This window comes from Acipenser ruthenus, chromosome 11 (genome assembly GCF_902713425.1).
Source record: "Acipenser ruthenus chromosome 11, fAciRut3.2 maternal haplotype, whole genome shotgun sequence".
Taxonomy (NCBI): Eukaryota; Metazoa; Chordata; class Actinopteri; order Acipenseriformes; family Acipenseridae; genus Acipenser; species Acipenser ruthenus.
The window spans coordinates 26,232,400-26,255,747 of NC_081199.1; the positions used below are offsets into that span (position 1 = coordinate 26,232,400).

The 23,348-nt window shown below is 37.8% G+C and overlaps 3 protein-coding genes across 13 annotated transcripts in view; 1 reads left to right on the forward strand and 2 right to left on the reverse strand.

Moving 5' to 3' along the window:
• Positions 1–6,741, reverse strand: part of LOC117426474 (transient receptor potential cation channel subfamily M member 2-like) — a 38,473-nt gene extending 31,732 nt beyond the window's left edge. For 8 of the 10 annotated variants that reach the window (XM_059033514.1, XM_034925036.2, XM_034925035.2 and 5 more), the window contains exons 1-2: positions 6,673–6,741; positions 6,167–6,264 (exon numbers count right to left, since the gene is read on the reverse strand). The gene's annotated coding sequence lies outside the window, so the exon portion shown is untranslated. Of the gene's footprint in view, positions 1–2,216; positions 2,289–6,166; positions 6,265–6,672 lie in introns of those variants that run through there. The other 2 variants (XM_034925034.2, XM_059033515.1) reach the window with 2 other exon arrangements.
• Positions 1,301–9,779, forward strand: LOC117426476 (cilia- and flagella-associated protein 410-like). Its single transcript, XM_034044071.3, has 7 exons — positions 1,301–1,578; positions 2,190–2,208; positions 2,704–2,750; positions 3,153–3,382; positions 4,971–5,145; positions 8,599–8,695; positions 8,899–9,779. The coding sequence occupies exons 1-7, from the start codon at positions 1,436–1,438 to the stop codon at positions 9,043–9,045; spliced, it is 858 nt and encodes a 285-aa protein (XP_033899962.1). The 5' UTR covers positions 1,301–1,435; the 3' UTR covers positions 9,046–9,779.
• Positions 9,780–10,555: 776 nt separating this feature from the next.
• On the reverse strand, positions 10,556–23,307 carry LOC117426475 (origin recognition complex subunit 2-like). Of its 2 annotated transcripts, XM_034044068.3 has the most exons (17): positions 23,082–23,301; positions 21,766–21,868; positions 21,490–21,630; positions 20,874–20,951; positions 17,833–17,928; positions 17,710–17,741; positions 17,462–17,519; positions 16,596–16,768; positions 15,968–16,066; positions 15,695–15,804; positions 14,827–14,959; positions 14,358–14,454; positions 13,236–13,382; positions 12,516–12,687; positions 12,053–12,114; positions 11,762–11,880; positions 10,556–11,672 (listed from the first exon to the last, which is right to left on the reverse strand). In XM_034044068.3, exons 2-17 carry the CDS (start codon positions 21,860–21,862, stop codon positions 11,589–11,591), a joined length of 1,698 nt encoding a protein of 565 aa, XP_033899959.2. In that variant the 5' UTR covers positions 21,863–21,868; positions 23,082–23,301; the 3' UTR covers positions 10,556–11,588. The 2 variants fall into 2 exon arrangements, with proteins under 2 accessions (XP_033899959.2, XP_033899961.2); XM_034044070.3 differs by lacking the exon at positions 20,874–20,951 and having other exon boundaries at positions 23,082–23,307.
• Positions 23,308–23,348: the final 41 nt, after the last annotated feature.

Genomic DNA, 23,348 nt, shown 5'->3' on the forward strand with positions numbered 1-23,348 from the left:
TTTTTAAAAATGTAATATTTGTTATAATTAAAGTTGTATGATGTAGAAATATTGATCCACTGCTCTTGCCTAGCAGAGCATTCAGCTTTCTATTTACCTTTTGTGTGTGTGGGAGCATCACTGAGCTACGTAACCACAGTGGTCATGTGATACGAAAAGCCGGCCCTAAGTCTGCTTTGCATTCATACATATGTAACGGCCGGCCCTGGTCTGGGATTGCAGGCCCTGGGCCACATCGAAACGGCGGCCTAAATCTGGGCCAGCCCTGGGCTGCTTTTTCTTTTTTGGAGCGTTCACATAGGAGAAAAGGCGGCCCTCAAATCGCAAGTGTGAACGGGGACAACCTTGCACAATGAAGTACATCCAACATTCAGAAATTGTGTATTACATTCTGCATTGCTATTTAGTAAGCGATACAGAATGAAATGCTGTATACTTACTGTTTAATCCAAACACAACTGACTGCATTTTGTGTATGATATCTCTGAGTTTATCTTAAACATTTATAGTGAATGTTTACAAGTATTTAACTAAATGGAATATGTGTATATATTATATTTAATAAGGGTCAGATTGCTCAAGCTCCCATTTCAGTTAAAGGAAATATAACTGATCGCCCATAATCTCAGTTGCAGCATTATAATGAGTGTTAACACAGCTTGAGATGCACGTAGCACTGTTTAAAGAGGTGGGGATTTGTGATCACAGTCACTATGATAACCCTAATACTGTATTACCATAACATTGCTGTCTTCAATCATAAGTATATACGTGATTTTTTAGGCTATACTCCTCCAATTACATCTTTCGAACTGCTGTTTCTGTTCAAATAAAATAAAAAATACATAGGCTTATATTTTTGTTTTAGAAATTAAATATTGTAACATTTAAAAAAGAAACATCTAAATTCAGTTTACCAAACAATATGCGTTTATTTTGTATTAGTTCTCCAAAATGATACAGTTCTGCGTGTTGCACCCATTAATACCAAATGCATATCACTCCATCTATAAATTGACATTTGTTTCTTTGTTTTGTTTTAATATTTCTAGGTAGCTTCAGAAGCTACCTAGAACCAGTTTGTAAATGATTAGGCTTGTGTTGGAGTTCACAATGGTTACACACTGAATTTATTTAAATAAAATTTGATAGAAACAAACAATAATTTCTTGGAAGAAGCCACCTCATTGGAAAGGGGAGTGAATGCTCCCACAAACCCTTGCATCCATCATCCCCTTCTCCTCTCATCTTTATCCCATGCTGGTGTCTCTCCCAGTTTATGCTCCGCGTGCGTGCGTGCGTGCGTGTGTGTAGAGTAATGTAATGTTGAGGCGGTAACCAAAGTGTTGCTACAGACGCCACACGCCAAACTCCGCCCAACTTTCCTTGGAGACCTCGCATGCGCGTATGATGCGCCACTGAAATAATTCAATGGATGCGCGGTTTGTTTTGGGATTTTGAGTCTGTACACAAAGCAAACAAAAAAAAAATCAACTCTAACATGAAATTAACTCGGAAGCTTGTCCTAGCCAGGGCCAAAGCTTCAGACCTGGAAAGTGTCAAGAAACTCAATTGCTGGTGAGTAGAAGAGCAGGCAAGTCCCCGGGATTTCCTGAATTGTGTATGTCAAGCCTGACTAAACATTAAAAACAGCGCCTGTACTGTATTACACCAAGAAAGATCATACCATCATTTCGAAAAAAGGAAGATTGTATTCCCATCTATTTATTACAAATATTACATATGTTATTGAAAAATCGTTTATGATTACTATTTTAAAGTATAGCGACATGGCCTAAAATCATTTGCAGAGTGTCCTGTTCATTTGTGTCTGGAATGTTTGTAGTATCTAAAGCAGGGCTTTTGTTATTTTTGTGCCCATCGCGTTATGGTGTTTTTCATCATTCATTGTGTATGCTGTCATTATCATTCATTATTTAAAAACTAAAACGCATGCTTCAGGGGTAAACGTCACGCAGCTATATGTTGCTCGCTATATATACCCTTGGATTGGGTTACATTTACGCTAGTAGAAAATATTGTATGCTTTTCTCTAACTTGCGTCATTTTGTTACTAGACTGTTTATAAATTATGAGGTAATTTACAAAAAAATAATTATACATTCTTGCTACAAAACCAACATTTCACAGAAGAGAAAAAACATCCTTTGTTGTTTGTTTGTTTTCAGGGGCAGTAATCTCGTAGATGTAAGTACTTTTTGTGTTATTGCTTGTTGCATCACTGCATTTTCATCACTCTTAGAAGAGTCCAGTTAACTGGAGGTACAGCCCTGATGCGTGATGCTGAAATTTAGAGCTAAACAAAGGACATTGATTTGAAACCAACAACAGATATCAATAAAACACTAATAATACAAATATAACAATAATAAAATAAAAATGATAATGCATTTGGTTTCAGATTTAGCCAATTGGTGACTTTATTGTACTGACACCTGCTTGGCCTAACTGTGTAAGACAATATATTGAGAACTAATTGTTCTTGACAAATCTAAGCAGGCACATTTGTTGAGAGATTATTATACATACAATACTGTGGCTATTAATAATGGTGACCTGTTTTTTCATGGTTCTGACATCTGCATTGATTCTTTTGCGGAATAGGCTAGTGTACTGTACTTTCTCTCAATTACAAAATCTTATACAAATTTAAATACTGTACAATGTTTGTTTTTTTTCCAGATATCTATATTCACTGAAATACCAAACATTGAGGTCCTGACACTAAGGTAAGCACTTCCTATCTGCAGGAGATATCCTTCTATGAATATCCTTGTAAGGTGGAATGGTAACTATCAGCAGTAAGTTCAGTTCTAAAGCTTTTCTGAGTACTCCAAGTTCCTGAGTATTGGAGTTTTTTTGCTACATTCCCTGGTTAAGTAACCCAGCACGTTTGAGAAAAAACATTTATGTCTGTTAAAAAAAAAACAAAAAAAAACCAATATTGCAGAAATATAAGCTAGCATTGGGACAACCGTGACAATAGTTAATACTAGCGAACACGAACATTTGATTTGAATATATGAAGGCAAAGCAGTGCAGGAGATAGCAACACCAAGAAGTTAGTTTGCATTCAGTATCAGTTTAACTCATGCTAGGTTTGTCCTTTGTATTTTTTATTTATTTCACAGTGCAAACAAAATCTCTTCACTGGAACACATCAGCCAGTGTCACAACCTGACGGAGCTATACCTGAGAAAGAACAACATCTGCAATATCTCCGAGCTGTACTACCTCAAGCCCCTGACTCGCCTGCGAGTCCTGTGGCTGTCGGAGAACCCCTGCTGTGGTCCGGATTCCCAGAAGTTCAGGCTGACGGTGCTTCGCAACTTGCCTAACCTGCAGAAGTTGGATAACCAAGGTGGGCCAGATTGCTCAGGGCAGCACATTGCATAAAGAGGGCTCCAAGCAGCCTGTTGCCTCAGAGGGTCACACATTTAACCGTTGTACGAGTCCAGGGAGGCAGCACACTCTACATTGTTTATATTTTATATTGATTAATGTGTTGGTACGGAACTGTCCTTGTTATTTCATGATTTGATAATTCAATAATTTGGTTAATTTGTGGCATTTTGTGACTTTAAATTGTACTTGTTTTTTACTCCATAAGGCCCATCACTAAATCTCAGCCCTCAATATTTCATGTTTTTTGATGTGCAAATGTAAGATAGTGAAATAACGAGGGGGTACTGTATTTAATGATTTTTGATTAGGGTTTTTATTTTAAAAGTAATGTATTACCCATGCTGACAACACAATTCAATTAAAGAGATAAGTAACATACTGTTTGGTGTATGCTCATCTGGGTGAAAAAATCCTGCGAACTACAGATTACGAAATCCATGAACTTTGTTTATATGTAGGAAAGCCCACTTCCTTAATTGAATGAAAAAGTCAAGTTTCTTTATGAAGGGGTTAGTGGGGCAAGTTTAAGCACATCCACACTTCAGTCTAGTTTATGTTTAGACAGTCACTAATTGTCAATTGCTTACAAACTAAAAGTAGCATCTTAACTAGGGATGATCATGTGGATAGTTTCAATTGCAATTAATCACCCCCAGATAGACTGCAGGTTAGCTTTTAAGATGTTCTCAACTGCAACAAACACAACGTATCAGTCATCAGGCCCCTAGAGGACTGTAAAACAAGGTATTGAGTTAGTCCAGTGATTCAGTGCTTTACTGACCTGTTACTCGTATTAATATAAGCCCATGATGTGCATTTTCAACATATTAAGCTAAGCAGTTATTTTTTAAATGAATAAAGCATTGTTATTTCAAGTTAAACATAATTCTGAACGTGTAAATCAAATGCATTGACATTAATTTAAATTCTGTCCATTGTAAACTGCTGATACGTTTATTGACTAGTACTGAAAAGAAACATAGTTTAAGACTGTTTCTCTAATTTCTATTCTTTTGAACGTCAGGTACTGAATATCTTCCAATTGAGTGTTATAAAAACGTAATTGACCTTGCTATCTCACTTTCTTCAGTGCTGAAGGGTTACTTAATAGCATCTTTTAATATATGATGTATTTGAAAACGTACTGTAAAATGCGCCTCTTTTCACATAAAGTATGTTATTGTAATTATACACAAATATAGAATGAAGAAAAACTTAAGGAAACAGCTCAAATAAAGGGGACTGTTTTAGCAATGTAGAGCCTAATTATCCAATATTTCTGAAGGTTTGTTTTACGTTTTCATTGTGTGAGTTGCATCTTTGTGAAGTTTGCCCATGTCTTAAACATAACACTATGCAGAGTTACCAACAAATGAGTTAGCCTATACTGAGCTCTGTTAAAGTAATATTTATAAATTGTATCGGTATACAAATCATACACCCCATTTCAGTAAATACAAACTTAGGATGGTTTTGGAATATCGAGGAGTGCTGTTGAGAACCTGTATAACAGCCTGACTGACTGACTGATTGATGTGTTTCAGCGGTCACTGAGGAGGAGCTGTCCCGTGCTCAGGAGGAAGGAGAGGAGATCACTGCACCTCCTCTATGGGAGGGCACAGGCAATGGGGTGCCGCTGTTCCCCGAGGAGCAAAGCCTGACTGACCAGTCAATGGACACAGAGAACGACCCGCTCGACTTCAGCATGGAGGAGACCAAGTAAGCAGACAGGGGGCCTTTTTTTTTTTTTTTTAGAGACATTTTTCAGAACCTAATTTTAACGGTATAGAACAGAAAAATGTCCAGCCTTTAGGTTTTTTTGTCTTTATTTATTTATTTTTTGCTAGTTTTATTCCTCTCAGATCCCATTTGTTTTTGCACTTGTTACCTATAAGTCTGACAAATTGTCCGGAGGCTAGGATGGGTCGAACAGGGTTACTTTCAGCAGTTAGGTTTGAAACCCTTGAAAAGCATTCCTGTTACTAAAAAAATTACCCAATCCCAGGCTCGTGGGCCCAATGTTATACTAAATTTAAATAGAGAAACTGAAAATATAGGACAGTGAGGAAGCAGACTTTAGTCTGCATTGAAAGACAATATTCAGAGGGCCTGTACTAAAATAGATTTTTTTCATGAAACAGAAAAAAGGCTAAGTTACATAAATGAATACTGTATTTGCATATTTCCTGACAGATTTATTTGGAACACAGGTTAAACATAGTTTGTAAAATACCAATAGAGATCCTTGATTAGGCACCTCATATTGCCCAATCAGGTTAAAGGGAATATCTGATTAAAAGTTATAGCCTTATTATTATTATCATTATTATTATTATTATTATTATTATTAATAATTTCTTAGCAGACACCCTTATCCAGGGCGACATAAAATTGTTACAAGATATCAAATTATTTTTACATACAATTACATTATTTTTTTACACATTATTTTTACATACAGTTACCCATTTATACAGTTGGGTTTTTACTGGAGCAATCTAGGTAAAGTACCTTGCTCAAGGGTACAGCAGCAGTGTCCCCCACCTGGGATTGAACCTACAACCCTCCGGTCAAGAGTCCAGAGCCCTAACCACTACTCCACACTGCTGCCTTTTCCTTCAGAATTAAAGCCTTAGTCTCATTTAAAGCCTGCACTGCAAGAAGTTAAATACTACCATGATCCTACATCTTAATATATGGAAAAAACAAGAATATCAAAAGAAATATTGGATGTACTTACCATAAATGTGCTACTAGTTTGAGCAAGTGCAGATTTCACAACTTCTTGTTTTGTAATGCTTCATGTCCGCTAGTTTATCTGCTGTTAAGAAATAGGAACTTGGTGCAGAAGTGAAATTAAATTATTATTATTTATTTCTTAGCAGACGCCCTTATCCAGGGCGACTTACAATTGTTACAAAATATCACATTATACAGATATCACTTTTTTTTTTTTTTCACATACAATTACCCATTTATACAGTTGGGTTTTTACTGGAGCAATCTAGGTAAAGTACCTTGATCAAGGCTACAGCAGCAGCATCCCCCACCTGGGACTGAACCCACAACCCTCCGGTCAAGAGTCCAGAGACCTAACCACTACTTCACACTGCTGCCTTTTCCTTACGAATTAAATTCTTAATCTCGTTTAAAGCCTGCACTGCAAGAAGTTAAAAACTACCATGAACCTACATCTTAATATATGGAAAAAACAAGAATATCAAAAGAATTATTGGATGTGCTTACCATAAATGTGCTACTAGTTTGAGCAAGTGCAGATTTCACAACTTCTTGTTTTGTAATGCTTCATGTCAGCTAGTTTATCTGCTGCTAAGAAATAGGAACTTGGTGCTTTCTCTCTCTTTCTTGTCTGTCGGGTTCAAGAGTTCTGATTCCCTCTTTTAAGTTCAAAACACAGATGATGAGAGGAATGCAATGTTCTATTGTAGTGTGGATGGAGGGAGTCACACTTGTGTTGTTGGAGAGTGTACTTTTCATTGTTGTTAGTTTGCCTTGCCACTACTATAGTTTCCACACACAAATCACACTCGCTGAGAACGTCCTCAAGTTGTAATTTAATATTCAGTTCTGGGCTTGGTATTGCACAGAGAGATAGTCCAGAACATACAGCAAAAAAAAGAAAAAATATATATAGTCACCTCCAAAATTATTGGCACCCTTGATAAAGATGTCAAAAAAGACTGTATAAAATAAACAACACAGGTAATGAGCTGTATTTTATGCTCCAATATATGGGAAAACCATATTCTTTTATTCACCCCTAAAGATACTTCTAAATAAAATCAAACAAAATTAAATCTGGAATTAACATTCTACTTCTAAGTTCATCTCAATCTTAAGGAACTGTATTGTGGCTTTCATGGCTTCCTGTTTCACTGGGGTATAAAAATTAGGTAACACGCATATGAAATCCATTTGTCATCCATCACCATGGGGAAAGGCAAAGAACTCACAAATGAAAAGAGACAAATGGTTGTTGACCTTCATAAATCAGACAATGGGCACAAAACAATAGCTAAAAAACTAAATATACCACTTACCGCTATTAGGGCAATAATTAAGAAGTTCAAAACCACTGGAACAGTGGTAAACTTGCCTTGTAGAGGACATAAGTGTATCTAGCCCCCACGCACAGTGAGGCAGATGGTTCGGGAGGCAAAGGGAAATCCAAGGGCCACAGTTGGAGAATTACAGAACTTGGTTGCATCTTAGGGTCACCAAGTCTCCAAATCAACAATTAGATGCCACCTCCATGCCAATAGGCTATTTGGAAGGGTTGCCAGAAAAAAGCCTTTATTGAGAGCAACCAACAAACGTAAGCGCCTGGAGTTTGCTAAACGTCATTGGCACTTCGATTGGAACCGGGTGCTATGGTCAGATGAGATGAAAATAGAGCTCTTTGGCCATGCACACCAGCGGTGGGTTTGGCGTCGAAAGAAGGATGCGTGTGCAGAAAAGAACCTCATACCTACTGTAAAATATGGTGGTGGATCTTTGATGTTATGGGGCTGTTTTGCTTCCACTGGTCCTGGGGCCGTTGTTAAGGTCAACAACATCATGAACTCTACCCAGTACCAGGACATTTTAGCCAAAAATCTGGTTGCCTCTGCCAGGAGGCTGAAACTTGGCCGCAAGTGGCTCTTCCAGCAAGACAATGATCCCAAGCACACATCAAAATCCACAAAGAAATGGTTAATTGACCACAAAATCAACATTTTGCAATGGCCATCTCAGTCTCCGGACTTGAACCCCATTGAAAACCTGTGGTTTCAATTGAAGAGGGCAGTCCATAAGGATATCAAGGATCTGGAAAGATTCTGTATGGAGGAATGGTCTAAGATTCCTCCCAATGTGTTCTCCAATCTCATTAAACATAGAAAAAGACTCAGTGTCGTTATCCTTGCAAGGGGAGGGTGCACAAAGTACTGAAAACAAGGGTGCCAATAATTTTGGAGGTGACTGAGTATGTATATATATATATATATATATATATATATATATATATATATATATATATATATATATATATATATATATACAGTATATGCAAATAATTACAAATACAATTCTGTGGACAAACTGCTGCATTCTTGTACCAGTGCAGTAGGTCTGATTGCAGAGAGACATTAACATCACTTTTGATTTTTCTAGTAAAATCCGTGAGCAGCTGGGGATGAAGCCCTTAACCAGAGATAAATTCCCATCTTTTACCTCCCCCAAAGTAGTAAGACCTACTTTGGGTAAAAAGGTTAGTATTTATTATGATTACTCAATAGACAATCACAGCATGCTTCTCACAGACTTCCCAGTCTTTTTCTGCAAGCGTTGTCTTGTGCAATGACAACAATTCTGTGACAAAAAAAAAATCTAGTAAGAGGACTTGCACAATTCAGTTTCATGCATGGTCTAAATAATATTATTCATGCTTTCTTTCTTGTGTGATCTTTCCAGAGTAATGTTTTGAATGCGGTTCTGCTGCTGCTAAAGGATCTGGATGCAGAGAGTCTGGAGGTGGTTCGCAAGACAGCAGAGAACAGACTGCACACTCTGCAGAGGAAGGAGGCCCAGCTGGATATACAAGAGGTCTTCAAGCAATAACCACCACGAATAGGACAGTGCCGCAGGAGTGCCGTATCCACAACCCTCTTCTGACTGCTGCAGTTCAGGAGTAGCCAAAGAGATACAGTATCGGTCACCTGTGTGAAATCTTTTAACCAAGCTTAACATGCATTCACAAAAATGAAACATGCCTGAAATTTAAATAAGCACCAAGAGCCCTTTCTGCGTTTCTCTCTCTCACGTTACTGAGTGTAAACTCAAGAGTTTAGACACTCCGCCTGCTCGCTATCTTAGCAAGTCACAGGCCATCACTGCTATTAAAAAATAAATAAATAAATAAAAGTTGCAAGTTTAAAGATACTTGTTTGTTTAGGCAGCAACAAATTTGAACACTACTGTGTGTACATGTGCCACCCCAGGAAAAGCTAAAGTTCTCTTGCTTACAGTATGGACCAAAGCCAGTAAAGCAACTTATTTGAAAGGACTTTCTGCTAATACAATAGATATGCAGCTGCTCACAAATCGCTTATCCATGAGGTGGCTTACAGCTGAAGTCATATTCCTGATTTTAACAGTCAGGCATGAAAACTACATCATTGCTCTTGCAATGGCTCCCGTATCTGAACGAGCTTGCCCAGTGGTTTGTTGGCTATATATTCTTGCATTGTCAGGTACAGATTACAATCACAAAGTATTAACGGAAGTCACCTCATTTTAGCTGGGATGTAACACTGTTCCCTGAATAAAGAGACATGCATTTTCCAAAATGTAAACCTACCATACTGTTGGTCCTTTCCTACAAATGTATAGCTTTCAGTTTAACGGCTATTTCTAGCTACTGACCTGTGATACAGTATACCACGTGTATCCTTCTGATCAGCCCAACAATCTTCTGGGAATCCAGGTTTTGTTGGTCTATAGAACTTAGAGTTTGTTTGGAGTGTTTTCCATCATTGATAATAGCTCTATTGTTTTCTCTCAGCTCAGTTGTTCATTGCATTATTGTAGTGCAGGGTACAGAGCCTTTTTGATGGAAATTCTGCGTGACCAATGTGAAATTCTATCAATACATGTGAATTGGGGTTCAATCAGGGTGACTTTGATTATTTTTTTACCTTATGGTGCCAATAAGTCTATGATGTAGTCCATTATTATTTTACTATGTACGTATAAAAATGAATCATTACTGTCATAATTTGGATGGCAGGGTGAAGACATACATTTTGTTTATTTTAAAAACTGCATTTATTTTGCTAAGGGAAATGCAGGCGTCGGTAACCATACTGTATTGGAACATTCAGTTTGGATTTAAGAAACCTGGGTATTGCAAGAATATAATCTTGAACACAATGTTTGTTTAACTTTATTATTATACAATACATTTACAATGTGTTATAAGAGAACACAAGATTAAAATGCATTTTCAGTAAAACACTCGTAATTTTATTAATTGATAAAAGTCTGAATTGGTTGATTGGTTACAAGGTTGAAGACAGAATATATTTTGGATTTATATAAATATTTTATTATTAGTGCATCCAGTTTGTTAAAAAAAAAGTCAAGTACATCTTAAAATCACACAGTATTAATGGAGGTGATAATTTAATTTAGAGTAAAGGCCCTGCATGTAATTTACAAATATATATTTTTCCTTGAATATGGATGTTAAATGGTAACACACTAAATAAACTACATTATGTGCAAATGTTTTTCATTTATGAATGATACTATGTTTTATTATATATTAGTACAACAGAGTTTAATAAAAAGAAAATTAAAAAAAGATTTGATCTGACTTTGTTCTGTACAGTATATTGTGCACCTGGTATGTATATTTGAGCTTCATCTATCAGCAATTTTTACTGTATATCTTTTTTATTTAATTGTTGTGAGTTAACTGTTACATTTCAACTGTTATTCACACTTGAATGGGAAAATGAATAAAAATACATATTCAATGCTTTTATTTATTTGTGTTTTTACAAATACAAAATGTACACACAAATACATTCGCCAGATTGGAGGTGGGGGGTATTGCTCTACTATTGAAAACTATTACTACAGTACTAGAACTTTAAGTGCTATCAAAATACATTGTACAATGCTTGCAAGATGGAGAGTACATCTGCAAAAGCTACTAATATAAGTTAGCTACAGTGAACTCATTCATTAGAATTAAAATCAAGTCTGAATTGTTAAGTACTGGTTTGCTAAGGCATCATGTTACTGAATGGTAAAACAACCACCAACTTAATGCTGCAATACATCATGTTGTATAACGCAGTGCAAAGAAACACACTGGGGCCAGTTTGCAATATTCTTTCAAACAGGACCTCTGAAAACACACCTCACTGGATGGATGGATGCATGCATGCATGCATGCATACATAAACAGATACATAAAGTACCCTACTAATTTGTTGCAGTTGAATAACTGTCATAGTTCATAGCAAGTGCTAGTTACACCTTCTGTCAAGGTTTGATACTATTTACTAGCCTTGTGCTTTGGATAGCTGCACTAAGTTTAAAACGGGTTGAGCACACTGATACTAGGATAGGTAGCACTGGCCACCAGCGTTCCTTTATTCTTTATCTTCCTTTTCCAGGAAATCCGAGAGAGTTCCAGTCTCAATGGGTATGATCAGATACTCAACACCATCTGCACCCTACAGGAAAAACAAACAACAAAACGAATTGTATTATCCATGCACTTTGAGCCGATCTCCCCTCCCTGCTACAGTGCTCTTCCTCTCACCTTCTTGGTCCTGATGAGCTTGTGGTCCCTGAACTCTGTCAGCTGGGTCCTCAGGGTGATGTCACTGTTCACCAGGAAAGCCTCACGACAGCGCTGGTAAAAGTCTTGGAAAGATAACCCTTAACCCCATAAACAAAGAAAAAATAAGATGAAAAACGTGTAATCTTTGAGTACATACGGTACATCATGTCGAATTCTCATATATACAGTATATATATAAAAATGGACTGCTAAATTCTTAGCAATGCTTTTTATTTCAATCAGAAAACAGTTTCCGATTTGATATCTTACCTGTATAAGAAGGATTATCCTTGTTTTCAAGCTGAAATTCTGCCAGCAGTCTGAATATTCCCCTAAAATTAATTAAAAAACAGTGTATGTATTTAGAATAATCCTCTTGTTAATCCTAGCACAAGCCAAGGCAATGAAGCTACCCTCAACTAGTTCTGCTGGTACTATTAGCAGAGTTTTAAAAGCTCTAGTAAAATGTGGATAACTGTTGAGCACACGCAATTAGCATAGGAGTTCTTTCTTATTCCTTGAATATCATTTTTATACTTTACAATTAGTTTACAACACTGGTTTCACAGACCCTGATTAGTCTTGGAATACTTTACCTAAAATAACATTAGTAAGTCCAAGAGAATCGGGGTCTGTGAAACTAGCCATCAGTGTACGAAGTTACTACAGAATCACATAACCTCCCCGGTTTATCTTCCTGCTGTAGCTCAGTCTTGCAGAGGGAATGTGTTACCTTGCGTTAGGAGTCAGACTGCGCATGACGTGTGTCAGCGAGCTGAGCGCCAGGGCTCCAGACTGCTTGACGAGTAGCGAGTTCTCATACGAAGTCTCCTCGATGTACGGCTGGTACGTGGTGGTCTCGTACCACAGCCAGTTAAACTGGCTCATCTTGAACTGGTCCCATGCTTTGTAAAAACAAACAAAAACCCAAATCAGCTGTACTTTGTGTGTATCAGAGCAGTGGTATTAACGGAGCAGATTAGCCTCTAGGTCAATTGTGCCACTGACCGCTGCATTGACACCTCATTTAAATTTCACTTGTGATTTATTTGAACCAGGAATCTATTTTACTCAACGGTTATATAACAAAATTATTTCATTTCTCATTGGCAGACAGACTTCTCGTTCATTTTAATACTATTACATGTTACGCCGTGGTCTTGAAAGTTAAAAGATGAATAAATAAAATGACAGAAACCACATTTAACTCAAAACTGGCCACAGTTGATCTAAAGACGTTTTAAAACCGAAACTGTCAAACTAAAATATTCGTAGCGTACAATGCGACAGGAAGAAAAATTATAAGCCCCATAAATGTGTAGAATGGTCATAAAATGGTCCTTCTAATTTACAGAGTAGCATAAACTGACAAACTAATATGCAGACTGAACTGAAAAAGTATCCCGACAGATTAAGCTGGGTACTTGTAGTTAAAAGGCAGCATGTTACTGACAGAGAGGTGCGTTGATGTGGTCAATGGAGGCTATGAGGTGAAGGTTTGGGATCGCAGCCAGCTGTCCCAGTATCTGTTGGGTTTTATCTCCTCGCAGCATCTGCCCGTCGATATTGTGGATCAGCAGGAAGAGCTGAAGATCTGGATCTGTTATTAAAAAAACAAATGTTGTTTCAGACAGTTTTTAAACTTTATAAAGTCAGTTATCACACTGTATATTCATCTGCATCTTATGGAAAGAAGACAAAAACAGGGATGGAAATAAGACCCCTATTGCATAACAGTTTCACCCATTCCAGGTTTTAATACAAGCTTAATTAGCCACACTGTACAGGTAACAAACTCAGGTGTGTCTTATTAGTTAAACCAGGAACTATGCAATGGGAGTCTTATTTCCATCCCTGCAAAATAACATCATTTAGAAATCAGGACCAGGACATACACGAAAGTAGGACCCTGCTCTGCAATGTGCTGCACTTTGAAAGCTCTTAAGGTTGGCCTTGGCTTCACTCTCATTGCAAAGCAGTCATTCATGGTTTTGCCAGGAGCTGCATGTGACATTAAAAGCAAAACTTGAAACGTCACAGGAAAAAAAAAAGTCCCCATTTCCTTCCTTCTTTTTATTTTTAAATGCTATACCCATGACTGCAGCTTTGCCAAAACACACAGCAATGTCTCTTACTATCCACCCTCTTTTAAAACATGTATTCCGAGAAAAAGCGTTTAGGAAATTGATTCTGTCGTGTCCAAAATATACATGTTTTCTTCATGCGAAAGAAACTCTGATTTGTATGAAATTAGTGACCAATCAAAGCAGAGAGCGGAGCAATGGTGTCAGCAGTCAAAAAGTGACCCTTTCTTTGAACGTGGAAGTTAAATAAATGGATTGCTTTCCTAATCATTCATTAATTACCTTTTTATAAATACTTTTGTATGGACTATAATGCCAAGACGACTCAATTTCCAGACACACATTTTTAACATAATGACCTTAACTAGAGGCAAATCCTTCAGGTTATACGCGATGCAGACAGGCACACAGAAACACAAGAGCCTCCCAGTCTGCCAGTTCTTACCTATACCCCTACAGTACAGTTAACTATTGGGGTAGCCTGTTCTTACCTTCCTTCAGTGTTTTAACAATGAAGTCCATCTGATCCAATGGGTTACGGAAATGTCCTTCATGCTCCAAAACTTCTTCCGTGATTGAATTCAAAATCTGCAAGGCCAAAAAGAAATGTGTTATAATACATAAGTGAGGACCACTACCCTTGTTACATCTCTGGTCTTTTACAGGTACCCTTCTACAGCTTTTCTTAGTAACACACGGAGCTGCACAAACAGCACGACACTGCAGAGTGAGCTCCTCACAGCAATCAGGTGCTGAGACACAGGGGGGTTGCTGTTGAGTGCTCATTCTGAATGAGGGGTCCATGCAGCTATACTAATGTACATAAAATTACACAGTAACACATGTTTAGCACATGGACAGCTTGTAGTTTATATTTTACCACTAGTTACGTGAATACAGATAGGATAACTGTTTAATGAGAATAGAGAAAACAAAAGACACACCCGTGACGGGTCGTACCGATCTGATGGTGATGCTGGGGAAAAAGCCGTTGATGACCACATGAATGGAACCCAAGAGCATGCTGGTGCGGAACTTCTCCAGCAAGGTCCTCTTAGAGCCCAGGCCGAACAGCACTATATTGAAGCCCAATCTTTTCAAAAGAAAAGGAATTACATTAGGGTTTTTCATCAAGGAAAGACAAGAAGAATACTTTGGACACCCAACAATCACAATTCAAGTTCATTCTAGTAAAGTCTTTCTGAATAGGGGATTTAGGTGAAGTTCAAAATGTAGTATTTTCTGTACTAAGGCTCAGTTAGCATGGCTTGAAACTCAGACTAGCCATGCAGTCCTGATCAGGACCCAGGGGTTTGATGAGACGTCAATTGCTCCTCCCTTATAGCTGCAAGTAGCAATCATGCTGTGATAAGCGCGGTCAGTTCAGAGCAGATTTACCAGGGGTCTGATGGTTCAAACTCCTGGAACCTGGTCATTTCAAAATATATCTAAACAAGGGAAGTCCCGAAACCCAGGACTGCATGCAAATTTCAAACCCGAAGTATGACTAACCAGCTAATGAATCCATAATCACAGAACAACAGAAAGCCAATCTTGTCACACGTCCCTAAAAATAGATGATATGACAATAGACTTAGATAAAGACATGCACACACCCCACAATTAAAATTACGGAATACATAATGTATTCATTATTACAGCTTGAATGAGTGTCAGGCTAGGCCAGGACTGTAGGCTTACCCAAGCCACTACTTCAGCACCAAGGACAGAGGCATTTATTGTAGTGTGTTCAGGACACTCAACAGTGACTAATCCTGCACAATGCATGGTTTTTAAGGATGAATTTGACCGATTCCGTACTACTTACTGTAACTGCAGCATCCACTTGTGAAACAGCCTCTCATGTTCCTTGTTTAACTGTTTAAGTTCTGCAGAAAACGCAGTAGAAGTGCCATCAAGCAGCCTGCATAGCGTATCCTACCGAGAAACAAACAAACAAAATTAAATCAATTGTCCAGGAAGAAAAAAAAAGAAAGAAAAGCATAAACTGATAGTGGTGTTGAATTTGTTCTTTTAGAATGACTTCTTGTTAGCTGCTGAGCTAGCGAGAGCAGAACAAGGATATGCAAGGATCACAGACCTGGTCCAGTTGTGGGGTTTGCAGTTTCTGGAGAGTTCTGTCTGAGGTCAACACCTTTGAACTGCTGTGCGCTTCAAAATACTCCTCTACCAGGCTGGGCTAAATAAAAAGACACATTTATCAGTAGTGTCATCATTATGACATCCACATAGTGCTAGAGATTTTGGAAATGCATATTTAAATAAAGAGTGCAACACAGAGGGGTGGGCCAGGCCGGTAAAGACAGGCCTACATTTCTGGTACAAGTATTTTCCGTAGCAATGTACTTGCCTAAGCAACCAGGCTTTAACAATTAAAGACAGAAGAGATTTGAAGATGATCTCCACGGAAACCAAGTTGATTGTGTTATTGTTGTGTGTCCTGTTTTAACAGACACAAATCACCTGGATTATCCATACAGGACACAAATACCACCTTCTTGTTCACCAATTGAACCAGTGTTCATAAGTTGCCTATACAAGTTTCAAGTACAATGCTACAGAACAAACGAATATTCTATGAAGGGGATATTGTCAACTGAGTTTTCCACTAATTTGAATTTTCAAGCCAGCACAGGGCCAGTTCATTTACTTTAACATTTTCTGTTCAACCCAAACTAATGCTCCCGACCCAAGCCCTCAGAACGTACTTCTGGAACCTTCTTGGCTTTCTTGACTGGGGTCTTGTAGAGCCCTGCAGCTGGTGCCTTGCTCGCAGGCTTGGACTCTGGGACTAGCTTGGAGGCCTCCTCCTCAGCCTCTAGCTCCTCCTCAGAGTTGGAAGGAGAGAAGTCGCTGTCGCTGTCCGACCTCAGATTAGGAGCTAGAGAACAACACATTAAACACCTGCAAGCTACAACACAAAACCCTGCCCCCAACATACAAACAACACATGCTCATGTTATGGAATTGTGGAGTCTCCCGCAAAACATTAAGTAAAATGATTTTTAAACTGATACACATATAGAGGAGGATTAAGAGTTACAGAAAGATAAGCAGCTAGACTTTATACTGAATAAGAATTTTACACTCTTATAAAAGGGTTTTGAAAAACCACTTAAGTACGAATGACTAATACAAAAAAAAATATTTAGCATTTTGTCACCCACTTACATTAAAATATATGAACATATTATATTTCAGAAAAAACTCAAGACTAATGAGGAAAAAAAGGATGCCTGGGATACACACTGCTTGAAACGTGTTGGTATAAAATGAATTTATATTACACAAAGGAAACCACTGCAAAAATGACATCTGAAACAAACAACATACATTCTACTGTACAGAAGACTGCTTTCTCTAATTTAGTGGGGAACTGCTTTTATGTTCCTCCCAAGTATTTTTTTCTCTCTAATATGGTACAAATTATTATTTTGTTCTCCCGTTAATGAACGAACATTTGAATATTCCTTAATTTTGAAAGAATATTCGAAACACAAAAAAAGAAATACATAAACAAATAAATAAAATAGCAATGTTTGTGCCAGCACTAGTAAAATGTAAATAAACATACCGGATAATCTTTTTCTCAGCCTGTGTGGTGTGGTTGACACAAACTGATTCTTTTTACCCTGAAAACAAACAGAAAAATATAAGACATATCAAAGCAAAACATCTGTGAATCTGCATTAATGGCTTTCATTTGAAAAACCTCTTCCATGGCTTTAAAACTCAATCACAATTCTAAGGTAAAATTTAAAAGAAGGCAAGTCAAGTAAACGTATGTTTCTTATGAGCTACACTGGTCAAATCTCTGCTCACCTTTGAGGGGGTCTTGTATTGGGTTGATTGTCCTGCAAATGAATGACAGTACAGTTAATAAAGCAGACAGCTATACCACATGTATGAAAGCACACCCTGGGTTGATGTCTCATCAACACATACTTTTGCTTGCTCTGGTTGGACTGGTGACTTCTTCAGGGGGTGAATCGGCTGTGGTGAATTTAACACTCTTTCCTGGGGTTCTGGCTAATTCTGAGGCTGTAAAACAAGAAAACAGAGAAAGGTGCTGTCACAAATTATGCAACCATGAATTAAAATGCGTAGAAGTACTGCTTTTTAAAAATATTTTTTTTAAAAATGGGTCTAAATCCGGCCCCTTCACAAACAGGCTTGTATAATTCGTTATCATTTTGGGTGCTGAATGAAACTAAATGGAACTAATAGTGTGTGAACCTGTCGAATCTGAAAATTGACATTATTTGTAAATCTTGTCAGCCTAAAAATCAATGGAAATCTGACAGTGCAGTCTGACACCAAGTCATATGAAGATTGTAATCGATGTCCAGTGGGTACAGAAAAGTCAATGCTTACTAGAATCTGGCACGATTTTCCAATCCCAAGTGATGCGGGATTAGACAGAATTTACTGTAGTAGAAAATCATATTGAGAATTGAAAAAGAAAACAACCACTAGAGGTCAGTGTCTCCCGTTCTTACCCACAGTTATGGTTTTTCTATCTTATACCTCGTTATGAGCCGTTTTACATATCTTGATATCAATTAAGATCTTAACTACATTTAACAGAGATTAGTGATACTTTGTTATTTAAGTGTCTATTTGTAATTGTTGTTAACTGACTGTTATATGTTTTAATGTGGGTGTCAGAGTGAATGACTGGATAGGAAACGGGGTTAGTTAATAAAGTGGGAGGGCTTATTAATGCTATGTCAAATGCGATGTAAAGGATAAGGATAACATTCAGAATGAGCATAGAACAAGAACATGCAAGAAAATTGAACACGGTCAAGATTGTGGACAACTTCGCCACCATGAAATGCAGAAGACAGGCGTTTTAACTAAGGCTTGGTAGGTGCACGTATTTACTCAATATTATAGTTATGGGGCCTGTGACATTCTATATACACCACTGCCTGTATCAATTGTTACTTATAACTCTAAGCTCATGCATGGTGGTAGAATCCATTGATCATGAATATTGTCATTGTAGAGCTGACAGTAGATGTCACTACCGTTTGTAACCAGAGTGATGATTGCATAGGCTATATAGTTGTATATAGTTTTGTGACTGTTTAATATATATATATATATAGATATATATATATATATATATATATAGATATATATATATATATATATATATATATATACACATACACACACACAGTACTGTGCAAAAGTTTTAGGCAGGTGTGAAAAAATGCTGTAAAGTAAGAATGCTTTCAAAAATAGACATGTTAATAGATTATATTTATCAATTAACTAAATGCAAAGTGAGTGAACAGAAGAAAAATCTAAATCAAATCCATATTTGGTGTGACCACCCTTTGCCTTCAAAACAGCATCAATTCTTCTAGGTACACTTGCGCAAAGTCAGGGATTTTGTAGGCATATAGTCAGGTGTATGATTAAACAATTATACCAAACAGGTGCTAATGATCATCAATTCAATATGTAGGTTGAAACACAATCATTAACTGAAACAGCAACAGCTGTGTAGGAGGAATAAAACTGGGTGAGGAACAGCCAAACTCAGCTAACAAGATGAGGTTGCTGAAGACAGTTTACTGTCAAAAGTCATACACCATGGCAAGACTGAGCACAGCAACAAGACACAAGGTAGTTATACTGCATCAGCAAGGTCTCTCCCAGGCAGAAATTTTAAGGCAGACAGGGGTTTCCAGATTTGCTGTCCAAGCTCTTTTGAAGAAGCACAAAGAAATGGGCAACGTTGAGGACCGTAGACGCAGTGGTCGGCCAAGGAAACTTACTGCAGCAGATGAAAGACACATCATGTTTAGTTCCCTTCGCAATCGGAAGATGTCCAGCAGTGCCATCAGCTCAGAATTGGCAGAAAACAGTGGGACCCTGGTACACCCATCTACTGTCCGGAGAAGTCTGGTCAGAAGTGGCCTTCATGGAAGACTTGCGGCCAAAAAGCCATACCTCCGACGTGGAAACAAGGCCAAGCGACTCAACTATGCACGAAAACACAGGAACTGGGGTGCAGAAAAATGGCAGCAGGTGCTCTGGACTGATGAGTCAAAATTTGAAATATTTGGCTGTAGCAGAAGGCAGTTTGTTCGCCGAAGGGCTGGAGAGCGGTACACGAATGAGTGTCTGCAGGCAACAGTGAAGCATGGTGGAGGTTCCTTGCAAGTTTGGGGCTGCATTTCTGCAAATGGAGTTGGGGATTGGTCAGAATTAATGGTCTCCTCAATGCTGAGAAGTACAGGCAGATACTTATCCATCATGCAATACCATCAGGGAGGCATCTGATTGGCCCCAAATTTATTCTGCAGCATGACAACAACCCCAAACATACAGAGAAAGTCATTAAGAACTATCTTCAGCGTAAAGAACAACAAGGAGTCCTGGAAGTGATGGTATGGCCCCCACAGAGCCCTGATCTCAACATCATCGAGTCTGTCTGGGATTACATGAAGAGAGAGAAGCAACTGAGGCTGCCTAAATCCACAGAAGAACTGTGGTTAGTTCTCCAAGATGTTTGGGCCAACCTACCTGCCGAGTTCCTTCAAAAACTGTGTGCAAGTGTACCTAGAAGAATTGGTGCTGTTTTGAAGGCAAAGGGTGGTCACACCAAATATTGATTTGATGTAGATTTTTCTTCTGTTCACTCACTTTGCATTTTGTTAATTGATAAATATAAACTATTAACATGTCTATTTTTGAAAGCATTCTTACTTTACAGCATTTTTTCACACCTGCCTAAAACTTTTGCACAGTACTGTGTGTATATATATATATATATATATATATATATATATATTATATATATATATATATATATATATATATATATATATGTGGTGTACATGAATTTGTTTATACGTTGATATATACAACATTTAAAAAAAAAAAAAAAGTAAAAAGGGAGGACGGCACAATTGCTTGCCTAGGGTGGCAAAAATCACCGTCCCTGCCTGAAAGCATGCAGAATTTACCCAGCTGAGCCATCCTGTTTGATCTCTTCACAGCTTGGAATGTGAACACATCCCCTCCCCCTGATCCACAGCTGGCATCTTCAGGAACAACCACCAAATGAATGAAACAAATAATCAGAACTCATTCTTACCACAGCTTCTCATCTTAAACACTCACAAACACCAAAGTACACAGGACAGAACCCATTCTCACCTTAGCTCACAGCTTCTCAACTTAAACACTCACAAACACCAATGTACACAGGATGGAAGTCCCCTTGGCACGGACTTTGCTTTGTACACAGATGAATGTACATAGCTAGTTATAGTTTGACTTACTAGATTCTAACAGCAGTATTCATATAAATAAATTGATCCCCCCCCTACCCACTGGGGTCACTTCTGAGTGTGCTGCAGCCCAGCCCACTAGCGCCCCCAGTGGCAGCACATTGGTCTTCAAAGTTTTTTGGGCACATATGTATATTTCTCATACGATCTATAAACTAAATAAAAAGACATTCACATATACAAATTGATCAGGGGGTACAAAAGCACACATTGGGAGCAGTAGATTGTAATGGCTTTCGTCCCCCTGCAACTACATCAGCGTTGCTCTATTCCATATGAAGTCAGTTACCTTGAGCTGCTGTCCCCAGCGCCTCCACATAGTCCTGTTCATTGCAAACCTCATGGTCTTCATCCTCAGAGTCCTCGGGCTCACTCTTCCGAGGAGTCTTGAGGGATACCAAAATCTGAACGGCATTCTTTCCCTTAACGCCTGGCGTGCAAAACAAGCATGTACAGTTTTCTAATTTAGTTTTGTGCTGCATTTACTGGAACACTCACACGACATGCAACTCAGTTTAAATGACAGTGTGACATTGACAGTGTTTAGCTAGGGTCAGTACTGCACCTTCTTGTTTATCCACAATGTGTTGCAAAACCTCTTCATCTCCAACAAAGCGAACCTCCAACACCCGGCCCTCTTTTGGCTGTTTCTGTGAACTCATTACTTACTGTGAAAAGAGGAGACACTTATGTTAAATAAAAATACACAATGGGCCCGATTTCCAATGACTTGATAAACAGCATTTAGTTATTTTTCACAATTTACCTGATGAGCAACAAATTGGGTTATCTAAAATGTAAACATAAACGATGTTGTGGGAGAACTAGTTTGTCTTGTTTGTAGTGATGTGTACAGTAATCAATCACAGCACTTCAAAATCATTTTCTGATGTTACACAGGTCAAGTTTTGATCAATTGCAGAAGTACAAATCTGCTTTGCTTTTGTATTTCAACTGATATTTAAATGTTTATTTGTGTATTGCTCTGTGGAGTTGTGCGATTTACTGAAAGTTTATTGAAATGATTAATTTGTGCAGTCGTTTAATCAAGTATACGAAATTGTTCACAATATATATTAAAAAAAAAAAAACAACAACGTTGAAGCGGTGTGCTTTGCTTCAGAGTTTAGGGGTAATAAAATGACTAATACGATTAAAGCCGCAGGGTCCCAAAAGAACTACAGTTTATTACTAAAATATGAATTCTATACTTATTGAAATTTGTTTACCACATTCATTCCTATTATTTAGCCTTCTGTGGGTTACAGTCCCGTATACACTCATCAAAATTATTTGTATTCTGGACAACAAAATCGTCTTTGACATCTCTACTCTGTGAGCCAATAGTAGTAATATACACACTCCTGTTGGAATAAAGAGGGTTAGCGTCTGATATCTCAGGAAAGCAATGCAACGCTGTTTGTTTAACACTGTTGTGCAACACATTATACGAGAAACACAAAGAAATCGTGTTTTTTACACGGGTAACGACCTTTGTGTGCCAATACCAGAAACTCTGTTGATCCGATCGTGAAAGGTGGGTCTCGTGAAATTCCCAGAAAAAAACGTAAGAAAAATAAACACATGTACTAATAGTTGATACAATATACACCACGTAGCATGTTTGACAAGCAAATAGCATCTGATCATTTTTACGATCAATATACTGTATGTATGTATATATATATATATATATATATATATATATATATATATATATATATATACACGCACTTTAAAAAAAGCATACGTGTAAAAGGTGTTATATTTGAAGAAAGAAACATCACTAACGATTCTGATCTAAAGATCTACAAACTTGCACTGATGGTGGCCATATTGCCATAAGATCAGTTTAAAAAATAATAATTAAATATTACAAACCTGCTTCGCCTCACGAGTCTTAACGCAACGGAATTGTAATGAACTGTATATTATAAAAATAAAATAAAATAACAGACTCGAACATTTCCATTAATATTAACAAATTGTCAATATATTGTATGCGTTACATACATTAAAAAATCCCGCCAGCCGCTGATATTTAAACAAGGGCAAAGGGTAAAGGCAAATACTTTTTATTTAGCCAATCAAAACCGGGAATTTGTGAACTCAAAATCCCAGAGTTCCAAGCACTAGACTTGTATGTTG